This window comes from Alosa alosa, chromosome 5, assembly GCF_017589495.1.
Source record: "Alosa alosa isolate M-15738 ecotype Scorff River chromosome 5, AALO_Geno_1.1, whole genome shotgun sequence".
NCBI classification, from domain to species: domain Eukaryota; kingdom Metazoa; phylum Chordata; class Actinopteri; order Clupeiformes; family Clupeidae; genus Alosa; species Alosa alosa.
The window spans coordinates 17,112,040-17,127,157 of NC_063193.1; the positions used below are offsets into that span (position 1 = coordinate 17,112,040).

General features: G+C 47.7%; 1 protein-coding gene across 1 annotated transcript in view; it reads right to left on the reverse strand.

Annotated features, from left to right (window-relative positions):
* Positions 1 to 15,118, reverse strand: part of ncor2 (nuclear receptor corepressor 2) — a 117,725-nt gene that overhangs the window by 21,783 nt on the left and 80,824 nt on the right. The window contains 13 exon segments of the mRNA XM_048243487.1: positions 37 to 196; positions 2,863 to 2,966; positions 3,918 to 4,016; positions 4,212 to 4,311; positions 4,651 to 4,723; positions 4,725 to 4,758; positions 5,855 to 6,031; positions 6,468 to 6,515; positions 7,777 to 8,062; positions 10,879 to 10,990; positions 12,911 to 13,429; positions 14,212 to 14,216; positions 14,448 to 14,662. Coding sequence (XP_048099444.1) covers positions 37 to 196; positions 2,863 to 2,966; positions 3,918 to 4,016; positions 4,212 to 4,311; positions 4,651 to 4,723; positions 4,725 to 4,758; positions 5,855 to 6,031; positions 6,468 to 6,515; positions 7,777 to 8,062; positions 10,879 to 10,990; positions 12,911 to 13,429; positions 14,212 to 14,216; positions 14,448 to 14,662 — 1,932 coding nt within the window.

Sequence of the window (15,118 nt, forward strand, 5' to 3'; positions counted from 1 at the left end):
GTATTACAGATGTGATGTGTGTGTGTGTGTGTGGTTTGCTCTTACGGTCGTAAGTGAGGATGTGGCCGCTGACACCCTCGTAGAGCACGTGGCCTTTAGGCGGTGGCTCGTCGCGACTGCGCTCCCCCCGGTTAGGGCTGTCCTCCGTGATGAGGCGCGTGATGGTGCCCTTGTACAGCACGTCAGCTGGAGTGCCCTGAGACACACACACACACACACAGAAGTGTATGGTTAGAGAGATTTTGGGAGGATTTCAGATTGGATAGTTCTAGACAGAATTTGTTTTTATTTTTCAACACACTCATTCATCATCTACACCCTTAGTAAACAAGATCTCTAATGTTAACACAATTACAAATATCTGAGAAGAGCCTGAGCTGAGCAGCTCACACACACACACAGAGAGACACACACATACACACACCCTCACAAATACACACACTCTCACAAACACACACACACCACACAAATACACACACACACACAGAGAGACACACACACACACACACACACACACACACACACACACAGAGAGACACACACACACACACACACACACGATGCCAACTTCCAATGCACGCTTTCAAAGTGTCTTTGTTAACTTTCCTGTCTACATCTTCTCCTTGACCTGACGGAATAAGCTGTGCCTGAGCTCAAGTTCGCTCCAGAGATGAAAAATGAGACACTGACACAATGCCAGTACGTTTGACCCCAAAAGTCTGGTTGGTTTGACCAGTGTGACCACTCCTTACTGTATCTGGGTCTGCATGAGGAGGTGGACTCGGGCACGGTACGGTTGGGCTTGTGATCGCGCCTATGCAAAGATTCTAGAGCACAGCAGCTCAACCGTGCCTGGGTACAGTTTGATAGTATGCAGTGTGAGTGTAGACTAGAGGTCTGGACTACCCGCGGTAGACCCGCGGGTCCCGACGCAAAAGAATGCGGCGTGGGACAACTTTTGAAAGCTCTTTTGGGAGCGAAGCGGATGAGAGAGGTGCTGCTCGCTGGGTGCGGGACAAACCGATGATTCACTGCACTCCCGCTAATTAAATATGTGCATAAAATTAAATATGGAAATGATTAAAGTAGTGTTCATAACTATAGTTCAGCTGGATGTTCTGTTAGGCAGCATTAAAAAACAGGGTTTAAGCATAACTGACGGAATAGCAGGCCTATAGCCTATAGTCGTTTACATGGGTTCAATTTGTTCCTGCTGCTCATTGTCAAAACTCGAAATTGAAAGCATGACAGAGGAAGAGGGCACCAGACTAGGCCTACTTCAGTTGTTAGCCTACATTCAGAACCAAGAAACTGACATCTGGAGTCTTTCTCAGGTGTGTGTGCTCCTTTCATGAGACAAAGAAAAACTGAATAGGCTATCCCTCCTGCATGCGGGCTTAGTGTTACAGATGCGGGCGGGAGCGGGACTAAAAATGACACATTAATGCTGGAGCGGGACAGAATATTGCGGGAGCGGGACAGAATATTGCGGGAGCGGGACAGAATATTGCGGGAGCGGGACTAAAAATGACACATTAATGCTGGAGCGGGACAGAATATTGCGGGAGCGGGACAGAATATTGCGGGAGCGGGTGGGCGCGGCACTGAAAAATTAGTCCCGCTCAGACCTCTAGTGTAGACCAAGAACGGGAGAGAACCGTACTCCGGCACGGTACAAGTGAACTGTGCCCAGTGTGAGTACGCCCTAATAAGAGAGCCTTGGAGTGCTCTGAAGAGCGACTAGGAGTGAGTTGGAGAGGCCTGGTGTGATCAGCTCAAGGCAAGGCGAGCACCCTCTTCAAATTCTGGACTTTGACGCAATCGCTAGCGAAGAGCAGCTGGTTGCCAGAGAGACCACACCCACGGATTCCTCATTCATGTGACGTGCCATTGGGGTAAGGTTCTCTTTTTGACGGGGACCAGTCAAGGGAGGGGTGGGTGTGTCATCTTTCTGGATCAGGTGCACTGAGCTGACAGCAGCTACTTATCCTCCAAATCTTTCTCTAGGAGTATCACACACACGCACCCTCACACACAAACTCATAGGGCTTAATGACACACACACACACACTCTAGGAATAAGGCTGCCACTAGAATGAATATAATCTGTGCCAGCTTTGTCTTTCCTATCTAGGCATGTTTGCTGTGCAAACGTATGTGTGTGTGTGTATGTACTGGTAACTGGGCTTACCAAACGAGAGTAAACAGAGAAGGGGGGAAAAACGAATAGAGGAACAGGACAGTGTGTACCTGTTGCTATGGAAACAGCAGAAGCAGGACGATGGTTGTCATACACCCTCACGACACATAAGACCTTTCCAGCCAGCAGCAAAGACCATGTGCGCACGCACACACACTTAATGGTTCACTTCACTCTTAGTTCATCTAACAAAGATGTTTCAGGGGAGGAAATTAACAAAAAGGGCTTGTTCACCGCACAGACAAGTTGTATACAGTACAAAGCTGTATGCAGTACAATCTGTCTGTGCTTCTATGCAGGTAAGCTGAATACTGCTATGAAAGACAGCTTAAATATTAAATGGAATGAACTTTTTTTGGTGAATTAAATAGTTTCAATAATTTAATGCAGTGTGCTTCCTGTCTTGTCGTGGATATTGTAGGCCTAGTTCTTATAATGACCAGTTCAGCTACTTAAAACTTTTGAGGCAGGTTTGCCACGTGAAGTCGCCAAATTAAGTAATTAAAACAAATAAACGCCTTGCTGTTTATTGGAAGCTTTACGGTACATTTGCGCACAGACAGCACATGAGTGCAACACAAGTTGCCACAGGCACTCACACACACACACACACACACACACACACACACACACACACACGCTCCCCCAGGCCTGACTCTTACCTGGGTGATGGAGCCTCCACGGTAGGAGAGCGGTGGCTCCTGATGGACCCTGGTGCCAGGGATGCCCTTGGTGATGCTGCCCCCCTGGATGGGAGCCATGGAGCCTGGGGAGGAAGACCGGCACACTCTCCATTAGCCACCAGTAAACACTTATAACAACAACACTGACTGCAGTGGTCCTCAGCTAGGGCTCAGGTGAGTTCAACCAGCGCCCAGATTGGCTACTGCTGCTGCCATTGGCTTAATTGCACATACAAGTTCAAACGCACTCGTGAGACACAGTGACTGTAAACAGGATTTCAAAATAGCACTTTGGAGCAGACAGCCAAAGTCGACTAATGGTCGGTACTAACTACTAACGGTCAATGAATGCCTGCTTGTTCAGTCCATTCATCCTGAAAATAAGGGTTTTCTATTTTTGACTCATCGCAAAATGTTGTTGTGATCAGAAAGCCATGTGATGCGATTTTTTTGTTTGGTTTTTGTAGCTTGCGGATACAGACCGCAATTTAACAATTAAACTGTCCATTTCACTTAATTGGACATGGCTGCAATAAGTATATTTATAGTACATGTAATGTTTTCCAGTGAAGCTTGAATTTGCTCATAGCACTACCCCAGCTTAGAGATATATATTTATACAGACATACATGCATATACAGGATATATATGTGAACCCTGCCTCCAATGGTGCTTTGTTTTTTGACCAACACAGCATCTGCTTAAATGAAGTCATAATGACTCCTGACTGAGTATGCATTTCTAAATGTCAGCCTCGCAAAACAAAACATGGCTGAAGGACATTGTTTGAAACAGCTGAACTGGAAAACATCTTATTAAACAATGCAACTTTTCACCATGACCTACATGTATAACTTGCAAATAGGTTGAAGGCCTCTGAATGCTTTGAATCTCACCGCAAGTTTAAATATAGCACCCTAAAACAACTCCTTCAGTGCATCATACTGTACATTGGTTACATTACATTGGCAACGTTATATTTGCATTAGTTTTTGGTGATGGTCCAACCACAGACACATGAAGTGATCACTCACCCCTGTCTTGAGCCCCACTCTGAGAGAGGTTCTCAGCTTGAGAGGAGGGACCACGGGGAGACAGCTGCTCCTGCTTCACCACAGGGAAGCCAGGCCCACCTGATAGACAAGGAGAGAGAGAAAGAGAGAGTGGGGAATAGAGAGAGAGAGAGAGAGAAAGAAAGAAAGAGAGAGACACAGAGAGTGTGAGAAAGAGTTCAAATGAAAATAACAAAGCCAAGAAGGTAGCCACCAATCCACCCAGTCCACCAATCAAGTCCAAATGAGCAGGCCGTCAGGACTCACTCAACACACCTAGTTTCCTGGGCTCCATCCAAGACAGGCCGTGGGACGTGGGTGGGATCTTCCCGTGCTCAGAGCCATGGGCTGGGCTGTGCAGCTGCACTGGGGTCCCCTGAACAACACACAGCACATCCACAGTATTTACATCTCCTCACTGCCACAGGGGAACATTTACACATTTCTGAGCGGACGTTTTAATCCTAATCAATTTGAAAAAAAAACTGAGGACTGAGTGGCACTAAAAGGAACATCCAGTATACTACCTCATTTCTCCCACTGGCATACTCACCAGAGAAGTACGTGGGGAAAATAAAATGCTTTCAACCCACACTAGTTTACTAGTATACTGACACTATAAAATACTTGAAAAAGTATTTACTTGAAAATGTACTTGGAAATATTTGTCATAAAGAAGATATTAGTGTGCTGGTGTGTGTGTGTGGGTCCTCACCTGAGTGATGGAGCCACCTGACTTGTTGGAGGAGATGAGAGGAGGGGGTTCTGGAATGTGTAGAGGTCGGACCAGCCATACGCCCACCGTCCTGTAGCCCTGGCAACGCTAGAGAGAGGGAGAAAGGAAGGGAGGGAAGAGAGAGGGAGGATGAGCGAAGGCTGACTGACTCATTTATTGATTGACAGGTAGTTGGAAAAGCTGGAAAGCCGAATGAATGCAAGGCGGAACTCTGATGATTGAAAAAAAAAAAAAAAAGATTGATGGATGCATGAAGACAGATCAACAAAATGAAACTGAAAACAGGATAAGCTTGCCCATCACACACACACACACACACACACACACACAGACAGAAAGAGATGGGTTCAAGATGGCCAGAGAGTCCTCCATATCTAGATGGCCAGATGGAAAAGTCCTTTTAGAAGCTGCTGATGAATGAGATGACTGAGTGAGTATGAAGTGTGGGGAGAAGCAGAAACGTGAGGAGCTGAGAAAACGCTGAAATGGGAAGACAAAAAAAGGAGAGAAGGAGTAGACTAGAAAGATGAGGAGAATGTGGAAGGACAGGAGGAGTGGGGGTCAGAGAGGGAGGGAGAGAACTGTCAGGGAAAGGGAGGGGGAGGCCTGTGATGGATGGAGCAGACAGAATGAGCAGTGGAAAGGAGAGTGATTATTGGAGAGGAGGAGAAAGAAGAAAGGTGAGGTGAGGACAGGAGAGGAGAGAAAGAGGAGGAGGAGATATGAGGAGAGGAGGAGTGGGGAGGGGAGAAGAAAGGTAAGGAGAGAAGAGGAAAGGAAAGGATAAGAGGAGAGGGGAAAAGAGAAGAGAGGAGGGGAGGAGGAGAGAAGGAAAAAAGGAGAGGGGAGCTAGGAAGAGGAGAGGAGGAGAGGACGAGAGAGGGGAGGAGAAGAAAGGTAAGGAGAGAAGAGGAGGAGAGGAAAGGAGGGGAGGCAAAAAGGGGAGAGGAGGGGAGAGGAAAAGAAAGGAGAGGAGGAGAGGAGGGGAGGGGAGGAAAGGAGAGAAGGAGAGGAGGGGAGGAGAGAACGAGAGGAGAGGAGAGGAGGGGAGGAGAGAACGGGAAGAGAGGAGAGGAGGGGAGGAGAGAACGGGAAGAGAGGAGAGGAGGAGAGGAGAGAACGGGAGGAGAGGAGAGGAAAGGAGAGGAGGAGAGGAGGAGAGGAGAGGAGGACGGGGACTCACAGGGATTGAAGTGCAGGAGCTGCTGCTGCTGCTCGTGGCTGAGTTTGGCCATATCTCGGGGGGACAGCTGGTAGGGCGACATCAGTGGCCGACCCAGAGCTGCAGCCGCCCCCCTCAGTTCCTCGGGGCCTGGCGCACGCTTCCCTTCCGCATGGGGTGAGAATGCCCGCGACTTATCTACACACACACACACACACACACACACACCCACACACAAACACAAACAAACATGGACACAGACACATATACAGTGAGCATCTGCTGGGCTTTCAAAATACATTTTTTTTAGCGGGATCAGTGTGACAATGTTGCAGTTGTGGTGACTGCACTTCGGAAAAAAACACACACACACACACACACACACAGGGTTGTATCTGGAGGCACCAGAATGCATGTAAACGGTGCTGACAAACACAAGCTTTTCCACTGTAACAAGCAAACCTGCCCACCAACATCCACACAAACAAACAAACATAACAAACAAACAAGGATAACAGTTAAGAACTCATACACTGTAAAGCCCAAACGTAGATAGTCCACGCACACACACACTTGTAGCCCCACAATTGGTGTGTGTTTGAGTCTAAACGCATATGAGTGTGTGTGAACCTACGTAATCCATGAAGTAGAGTCTGCAGCCATCTCTCGTTCCCCTCCATTTCTGCGGGGAGAGACACACTGCAGCTGATAACATGGCCATGGTGCACACACACACATGCACACACAAAATGCTCTCGCACACACTCTTTACACAGCTTCTCAGATGGCCATATCATCTCTTGATTCCTCTCATATGCACACACACTCGAACACACGCGCACACACACACTCACTCTCTCTCTCTCTCTCTAACAAGGCTATATCAATAGTGCTTACTTGGCTCTTTTTAAGCTTCTTCCACTGCTCTACTTCTAAGTCCACTATCTCTAAGCTCTACACACTCTTAACCCTTTTTCATTTCTCTCCTTCTCTTTCCCTCTCTCTCTCTCTGTCTTTCTGCGCTTTGGCTTAATTCCCCTGGTCCTCTACCTCTAGTTCTGTTCACTGATGCCGGAGAAACACGACAATCGAGCAGCTTGATCATGTGTATCTGAGACTTTCTAGGATTGTCTGCACAGGGTGCTGCCTTTACACACATCCACCCACGCTTTGTATACAACAAAACCACTCACTCTTCGCCCTTGGCCCACACGTGTACGAGACACACACACACACACACAACTTTTGATGATCACACAATGTACACACTGATCACACTTTACCCACCCCATTCGGTCAACACGCCTACACAAATAACCAAACTGTGTATATAGGTATGAAACACGCACACACACACACACACACACAACGCAGAGGGCCTTGAAAGCTAGTGCTTGCACCGAGAGCCCATCAAACGCTTTTCCCTGCAATTTCAAGAATGATAAGAGTAAACGGAGAGAGGAGAGAGACGGGTGACAAGGACGAGTAGGACACCAGGAGGAGAGGAAGAACAGGGGAGGAGAGGAAGAACATGGGAGGAGAGGAAGAACATGGGAGGAGAGGAAGAACAGGGGAGGAGAGGAAGAACATGGGAGGAGAGGAAGAACATGGGAGGAGAGGAAGAACACGGGAGGAGAGGAAGAACATGGGAGGAGAGGAAGAACATGGGAGGAGAGGAAGAACAGGGGAGGAGAGGAAGAACATGGGAGGAAAGGTAGAACACGGGAGGAGAGGAAGAACAGGGAGGAGAGGTAGAACAGGGGAGGAGAGGTAGAGAGAGGGGGTGGGGGGTGGGGGTGGGTGAGCTGGACAACACAACACACTAAGACAGGGAAGATTAAACACCACCACAGACCATACAGCGCAGGCAACATGTGACCACACACACACACACACACACAGGAAGACAGCTGAAAACAGCTGATAAAGGAAGAGCCACACACCATCCTTGTCCCGCTCAGACGGGGTGGGGCTGCGACCTCGGAGGCGCGGACTGCAGCTGCGGTCTCCGCCCATCGACTGGAAGTGGGGCTGTTTCATTGGTTGTCCGGAGGCTGCTGCGGCTGCGGCGGCTGCGGCAACAGCTGCGGCGTGCTGGTTAGCCTCCTGGGAGGACTCATGCGCCATGGTGATCTGCTGCTGGTAGAGGGCCAGCGCGTGAGGAGGCACGGTCGCCTGCTTGAGCATCGAGGCCCCACGACCAATACCGGCCATGGACATATCAGTCATCTGAGAGAGAGAGAGAGAGAGAGAGAGAGAGAGAGAGAGAAAGAGAGAAAGAGAGAAAGAAAGAGAGAGAAAGAAAGAGAGAGAGAAAGGTGAGCATGTTAACAAGGTTTCAAAACTTGAAGTTGATTTGGTGGTCTTTAAGAGGGAACACAGTATACATTAATGCATTCCCTGAATCACTGCTTCTACATCCACTTGTGTGCAGTGTTGTCGTGTCCAATGTCCACTGTGCAGTGTCCACTGTGCAGTCCAGCCCCCCCACACAAACCCAAAAAGTCGCAGCTGGGAGGTACAGTAGGTGCAGTAGGAGCAAGGAGGCTAAACCCTTGGATGCAAGTGTCTGTCAAGAGCACACATCTTATGGCGTGTTTTAGTTGCACTCCAAGGTCGTAAATCCCAAGTTTGAAGTTGGCGATATGCCCCCCTGAAGTCAGAATTCCAACTCTCTCTTCCAATTCCAACTAATTTGGGGCACCCTCATCAACCCCAATCTCAAAATCCAAGATTGCTGTCCCCATTCATCAACAGTGTGAAAGCTGTAGTAGTATTCGGTTTAGCACATTTATCTTGTTTGTGTTTCATTAAATCAGTTGTGCATTTACTACTGTCCAACTCCTATCTTTTGGCATGTTGCTAAAGTGGTTGCATGCACAAAATCCAACGGTTCAAAATCCAGTGGTTCAAAATACAATGGTACAAAATACAATGGCCCCAACAGCTATTGCTTAAAACGTCATCAGTTGGTTTTCAGATGTTTGAACTGGAATGTGTTGGGCAGGGATGTGACATCATTCTAGTCTGGTACTCTGAGTACAACTGGAACACCTGCTGAAGTTTACCCACTGTGCACCAAGCTACTGTGACCGCTGGCTACTGTTACAGTCAGCGCTGCAGACACACACACATACACACACGATCAGGGTCAGTAAAAGTGAGTCCATCACACACACACACACAAACACACCTGTCACAACTTTTACGCCTGGCTTGCTTGTCTGGCTGCCCTTTCTCTGAGATATCTGATCAATATCTTATCACCATGGTGACGCAGTGGCAGCACTCAGTTAGAGTGTGCTCTGTGTGTGTGTGTGTAACTGCGTCATCCACCTTATCTTGGTGTTTTGCTGATTCAAAGCCACCTGTCCCTGTAGGCCTCCCTCCCCTTTTGTCTCTCTCTCTGGTGATGTGGTGAACGTTTTTGTGTCCTCTGCAGCCGTTTCTCTGGCCCTTCTCATCCCTGCTCTCATCATTTTCAGATGAGAGAAAGAGGAAGAGAGAGAGAGAGGTAGAGCGAGAGAGATAGAGAGTGTGTGTGTTGTGAGCACCCACACTTCTGGGATAATGACTTTTTAAGGTTGTAATGTTCTTTTGTACACTCAGCATGTCTTCCTCTTCACATGACTGCAAATGGGTTTCTGTGGCGAGTGAGTGAGTGAGTGAGTGACCGAGTGAGCGAGTGAACGCTCCAGACAGTGCCAGGGATTGGCACCACAGTGTGCTGGTAAGATGCAGACAGATCATGTGCCTGCCTTACGCAACTGGTCTAATCTGCTGCAAAACACCCACAGGAGTGTGAACTTTTCCTGAGAATTCAATTTAATTAGCGCAAACATTTCCTTCAGTGTGTGTGTGTGTGTGTGTGTGTGTGTGTGTGTGTGTGTGTGTGTGTGTGTGTAGTGCAGGTAGGCTTTTGTAAGTGTGTGTGTGCGCCTAAAGAACTGTCCACGGCATTCAAAGTGTGTGGGCACTACAAGTGGTGATGTAAACATGCAATCTGGATACATGGGATTAAAGGTTTCTGTTCCTTTAGCTAGTCTCAGTCAAAACACAGCAACCAACTCACTCTTCCCTACCAGACTCCTTGCCAAGGTTGAACAGGTCTAGCTTGGCTCTGCAAAAATAATAATAATAATAATAATAATAATAATAATAATAATAATAATAATAATAATAAAGCTTTATTTGTATAGCACCTTTCATACACAGAATGCAGCTCAAAGTGCTTTACATTTGAAGCATGTAACACAATAATAGTCAGTCAGTCATTATCAATCACTTTTCTTTGCTGTTTATGTTATACTCAGCAACATATCAAAAAATATAGAAAATGACGCCATAAGACTGGCAGCCTTAACCCTCTTACCCCCACAAGCACGCCATATGGCAACTGTGGCAAGGAAAAAAACTCCCATATTCCAGGAAGAAACCTTTGAGCAGAACCTGACTTAATAGGGGAGCCCATCTGCTTCTGGCTGGCTAAGCCCCTCCAATAGTAGCAGATGTAGAATAATCTGAAAATGTAGTCTACAGGATAAGATGAGTTAACTAAAAGCTTTCCTGTACAGGTATGTTTTTTCAGATCTTTTTTAAAATATTTACTGAACTTCATGCTTGATGTACAGAGGCAGGGTGTTCCATAGTTTGGGGCATAATGGATAACGCAGCTTCTCCACTTTGTTTGTGGAGCACTTTGGGTAATGATTAAAAGATTAGAATTGGATGATCTAAGTTTCCTTTGTGGTTGATAAGATATTAAAAGCTCAGAGATATATGAAGGTGCTATGCCATTCAGAGCTTTGTAAGTAATTAACATAACCTTAAAATCAATTCTATAGGAAATAGGGAGCCAGTGCAGTTCAGCCAACACAGGGGTGATGTGTTCTCTCTTCTTAGTCTTAGTTAAAAAGTCTAGCCGAGAGTTCTGTATGAGTGCCAATTTCTTTAGATGTTTTTTGGGAAGACCAGTGAAAAAGGGTAACATGGATCAGAAACTGACCAGGGAGGGATGATGGACAGAGGCGGAGTTTGAGACTTACGATGTTGGGAATGGCAGCTGCTCGCTGTTTGAGCTGCTTGAGGTCCATGGGCTTCTGAAGTGGAGAGGAGATCACGCCATAATTCAGCAGACTGGGTCTTGGAGAAGTCATTCTGAGAGAGAGAGAGAGAGAGAGAGAGAGAGAGAGAGAGTGTTAGTATATATTGTACCAGTTCATATTATTTTGTTATATGTTTGCTTTGGCAACACGGCTTCACTGAGTAATATGCCAATAAAGCTCAATTGACATTGAAATTGAATTGAGAGAGACCGAGAGATAGAGAGGGAGAAAGAGAGAAAGTGTGTTTGTGAGAGAGTGAGTAAGTGAGCGAGAGAGTGGGGAAAAGAGAAATGAGGGAGGGAGGGAGTGACAGAGCGAGAGAGAGAGAGGGAGAATAGAGGGATGAAGAAAAAGAGTGTGTTGAGAGTTGGCTTAGAGGTTTTAGTTCTTTCTTTATATGGCCAGGGCCAATCTCATTTCAACAGGCTATAAACAGACCTGAACAGCCCAATATGACACACAAACATAACTGAGCTAGTCCTTAGCTCTCACAGACACACACCCCTGTCTGAACACACACACAGTCATAAGACACATGGCATGTACACTCACATACATCTCCTATATTCATAAGATATCCCTCTGTGTGTCTCTCTCTCTCTCTCACACACACACACACTCCTGCCTTTGTTTGAGTTGGACTGCATAGAAGGCAATCTAGAAGGTTTCCCTTAACTCTGCCAAGGCCGACAGTGTCTGCTGTCATGGAAAATAAGAGGGTGCTGTCAGACACGTACTCATACGCACACGCACACGGGCACACACACAGACTGAGAACACAATTCTCTCCCTCCCATAGCCTGAACGGCATTAACCACACATGCCATCCTAATAGTGCGTTTCAACAACTGTGACCAGCACGCACACACACCCCTGGACACACATTTTGTTCATTCAGCCTCACCATAAGCACTCACACTTAACCTAGTTCAAACACTCAAACACACACACACACACACACACAAGATCAGACTGCTGTTGCATTTCTCACACATCTGACCTGATTTCACAGTAGCCCACGCAGTTTAGTGCAGTCTCCCCCGTTAAAGACTTACATAAAACTCCCTCCCTCAGTCCCTCCCTCCCTAGCTCATCCCTTCATCCACACTGCTCCCCATCTTCTCACTCGCCCCTCCTGCTTCCCCAGACAGCCTTTCCTCTCTCCTTCCCCCCCTCCTCCAAATCTTTTCCATACCTCTCTCCGTCATCCTATGATCCTCTGCTCATCTCCCCATTCTGACATCTGTATTTTTGCCCTCTCTCACCTACAAACCAACTATAGCAAGGAAACTAAAAAAAACTGTAAACAAAAAGTGGACATGCATTGATATATTGATCTAATAGAGTACCGAAGTGTGAGGTTCCGTTTCCATGACTGCAGTGTCACTGGATCTAAACAAACTTTTGAAGTGGCATCGACAGCATTGCATTTAGACATGTGGGATAGTTTCTACCTCATAAATTGAATTATTGACTATAGCCTACATTTATAAATTAACTAATGTCTTAGAAACGTTGTAAAATTATTTAAATAGGTTAATAAAGCCACCACTATGGTCACTACTATGGTTAGATTGACTTGTTTAGATCTAGTGAAATTGATGCCTTCACAACGCGACGTCATGGCTTCGGTACTCTATTGACCAGAACAAGCCTGTCCACTCTTTTCTGATTCTCTTACTGATGGCCGTCTCCTGTTGTTTTCATCACAGCTTGTAATCACTCGGACGCTTACTCTCTCTGCATTTATTGCTTTCTCTTCACTTAAATTGTTTTATTAGCGTGGCTGCTTATCAGAGATGTGATTCTTCCAGATTAATCCGGAATTTTTTGATTTTTCGAAAGCAACACCCATTCAAATTGTTCAGATCCGCCTACTTACTATTATGCGGCTTGTCAGAGTGCTGAGGAAAGTTGAATTCAAGTGAATGGGCTACCCCAACACACACACACACACAGACCCCCCCCTCACCTGTTCTTGTCGCTGCTTTCCGTCTCCTCCACCTCGTCTGCGCTGCAGGTGGCGCTGGAGTCACTGTCGCCATGGCCGCTGGCCTTGGGCTCTCGCTCGCGCTTGGCCTTGCCGTGGCCCTTCAGCTCCGGCGGCTGCGGCTCCAGCTGCGGTGGCTTGCTGTCTCCGCCGGACCCCTCGCCCGCCGACCCCACCGCCGAGGAGGAGGAGGAGGAGGACGACGACCCTCCGGTTGGCCCGGCGCCATCGCCCTCCGTCTTGACTTCCTGCTTCACGTCGCCGTGGGACACCGGCGGGGGCTTCCCGTCCTCGCCACCACCACCGCAGCCCGTGTCCATGGCGACGGCGTCCTTGTCGTCCTTGCCGCCGGCCGCTTTGGCGCGGGAGGAGGACGAGGAGGTGGTGGAGGAGGAGGCAGAACACGAGGCGGCCTCCTCCTTAGGCTGCTTGCTGTCTTCGGAGGAGCGCGGCGACGGTAGAGACTCCGTGTCCGAGCTGTTGTTGGCTCCGCCTGAGGGCCTAAAAAGGGAAGATAACGAGAGTGAGCTAGCGAAATGAAGCCAGCGAAGAGAGAGAGAGAGAGAGAGAGAGAGAGAGAGAGGAGAGAGAGAGAGAGAGAGAGAGAGAGAGAGAAGAAAACACATAGACCTAGATCCCAGCACGATCAGACACACACACACACACACATTCACTCATCGGTCATTACCAAGTGGAACAAAAGCCATCTTTACACCCACACTGCAGACACAATATCATCATCGCTAGCATGGACGCTAACTATTATTAACAGCCATCCAAAATAAAAAAAAATGTCAAAACATGCAAGCATGCACAAGTAACCACACACAGAGACATAGAGAGATAGAGGGAGGGAGGCAGAGAGAGAGAGAGATAAGAAGGGGCTGGCCTCTTTCCTCTAGTGTGACACTCATGACGGACTGACTTTAGTTAAACTTTAGCCGCCTGACCAACTGCAAACACATAGACCTAGATCCCAGCACGATCAGACACACACACACACACGCACGCACGCACGCACGCACGCACACACGCACGCACGCACACACGCACGCACGCACGCACGCACACACGCACACACGCACGCACACACGCACGCAACACACGCACGCACGCACGCACGCACGCACACACGCACACACGCACACACACACACACACACGCGCACGCACACACGCACGCACGCATGCACGCACACACGCACACGCACAGAGTTAGTGCTGAACAAATCTATGGCGCTTAACACGTATAGTCCGTGTTAATACAGTTGGAAACACACCCACACGAACTGTATCAGTCATTAGAGACCCACCCAAAAACCACATCAACAAAACCAAACCACACACACACACACACACACACATTCACTCATCGGTCATTACCAAGTGGAACAAAAAGCCATCTTTACACCCACACTGCAGACACAATATCATCATCGCTAGCATGGACGCTAACTATTATTAACAGCCATCCAAAAATAAAAAAAATGTCAAAACATGCAAGCATGCACAAGTAACCACACACAGAGACATAGAGAGATAGAGGGAGGGAGGCAGAGAGAGAGAGAGAGAGAGAGAGAGAGATAACTGACCGATCTCATTTTATGCTGCTGCAGAATCTCGTCCAGTTTCTGCCTCTTCTTGTAGTTGAAGTAGAAGTTCTTACATTGCGACACCGTCTTGGAGCCAACCATCTTGGCAATGGCCGACCAGTTGCGTCCATACTGCAGCAGACCTGAAGAAACGAGCATAGAGACACAGAGCAGAGAAATCAATGACAAGTTACATGACCGGAGCTCATAAAGTGGTGTTCTAAAAAAAAACTTCACATAGACACCAGTCATCTTCTAACATGCGTTCTGTGCATGCATGAATTTGTATGCTATAAGTCTGCTTGTGCATGTGAGTGAGTGTGTGTGTGTTGTGTGTGAGCACGGGTGTTTGTGTGTATACGTGTGAGAGCAAGTGAGAAAAAGCAGAAGAGGGGCTGTGGGGTTACACTGCATGCCACACAGGGAAGTCCCAGCCCATGTGTGCCAAGCGAGAGTGTGGTCAGCTCAGACAGTCCAAGTATCTGCCCAACAGGCAAAAAGCCCACCACACCACACACACGCAGAGGCACACACCTGTGCATTCAACTGCTAAGAGTTACAGACCTAAGTCATTAACATTCCACCTTGTGTCCTGACAT